Genomic DNA, 623 nt, shown 5'->3' with positions numbered 1-623 from the left:
CGCAGTCTGAGGTCCCCACGGTGGTGTCGGTGCCATCGGGGAGCAGCCACTTGAAGACGTCGCTGGTGCGCAGGCGGATGGATGACCAATCGCTGGGCTGGACGTAGGCGCAGTCGGCGTTGAAGTCCCCCAGGAACATGATGTTCTGCGGTGGGAAGATGGGGGGCTTGCGGCGGCTGGGGAATGGGGCAGTCCCCACACCTCCCGTGGGGGTCAGCCCTGGGTGCCAGTTCATCCCCTGTGGCAGGGGACGTGGCAGGAGTGGGGACCCCATCCCACCAGCCTTGCACCAGCTGCGCTCGCCTTGAAGCGGGGACCCAGCACAGGGGGAACGGTCCCCAGGGCTCAGTGCCCACCCTCAGCGCCGCCAGTGCTGGTGGCACTCATGTCTGTCCCCCATTTGTTGACGATGGCCAGGTAGACGTCGTAGAGCGCATCGATCTCAGTGACGGCATCGTGCGGGGCTGAGTGCAGTGGCACCAGCACAAACTCCTCCACCTCTGCCAGGGGAGAGGGACGTCAGCCCCGTGGCCACCCCATGCCACCGCCCAGGGACACTCGTCCCCCTGCTTACTGGTGCGGGGTGCTGAGACCCTAAGGACGACCGGCTCCCGGCTGACGAC

General features: G+C 66.8%; 1 protein-coding gene across 1 annotated transcript in view; it reads right to left on the bottom strand.

The window, feature by feature from the left end:
* The window catches only part of LOC104463715 (deoxyribonuclease-1-like 2), a gene marked incomplete at its 3' end in the record, with an annotated part of 1,314 nt that overhangs the window by 221 nt on the left and 470 nt on the right, over positions 1-623 (bottom strand). The window contains exons 3-5 of the mRNA XM_010076158.1: positions 575-615; positions 382-500; positions 1-145 (exon numbers count right to left, since the gene is read on the bottom strand). Coding sequence (XP_010074460.1) covers positions 1-145; positions 382-500; positions 575-615 — 305 coding nt within the window. The remainder of the gene's footprint in view (positions 146-381; positions 501-574; positions 616-623) is intronic.

The sequence above is a fragment of the Pterocles gutturalis genome, unplaced genomic scaffold (assembly GCF_000699245.1).
Source record: "Pterocles gutturalis isolate BGI_N339 unplaced genomic scaffold, ASM69924v1 scaffold44931, whole genome shotgun sequence".
NCBI classification, from domain to species: domain Eukaryota; kingdom Metazoa; phylum Chordata; class Aves; order Pterocliformes; family Pteroclidae; genus Pterocles; species Pterocles gutturalis.
Note: the sequence above shows the minus strand (reverse complement) of the source record. Positions and strands in the feature narration are given on the sequence as shown.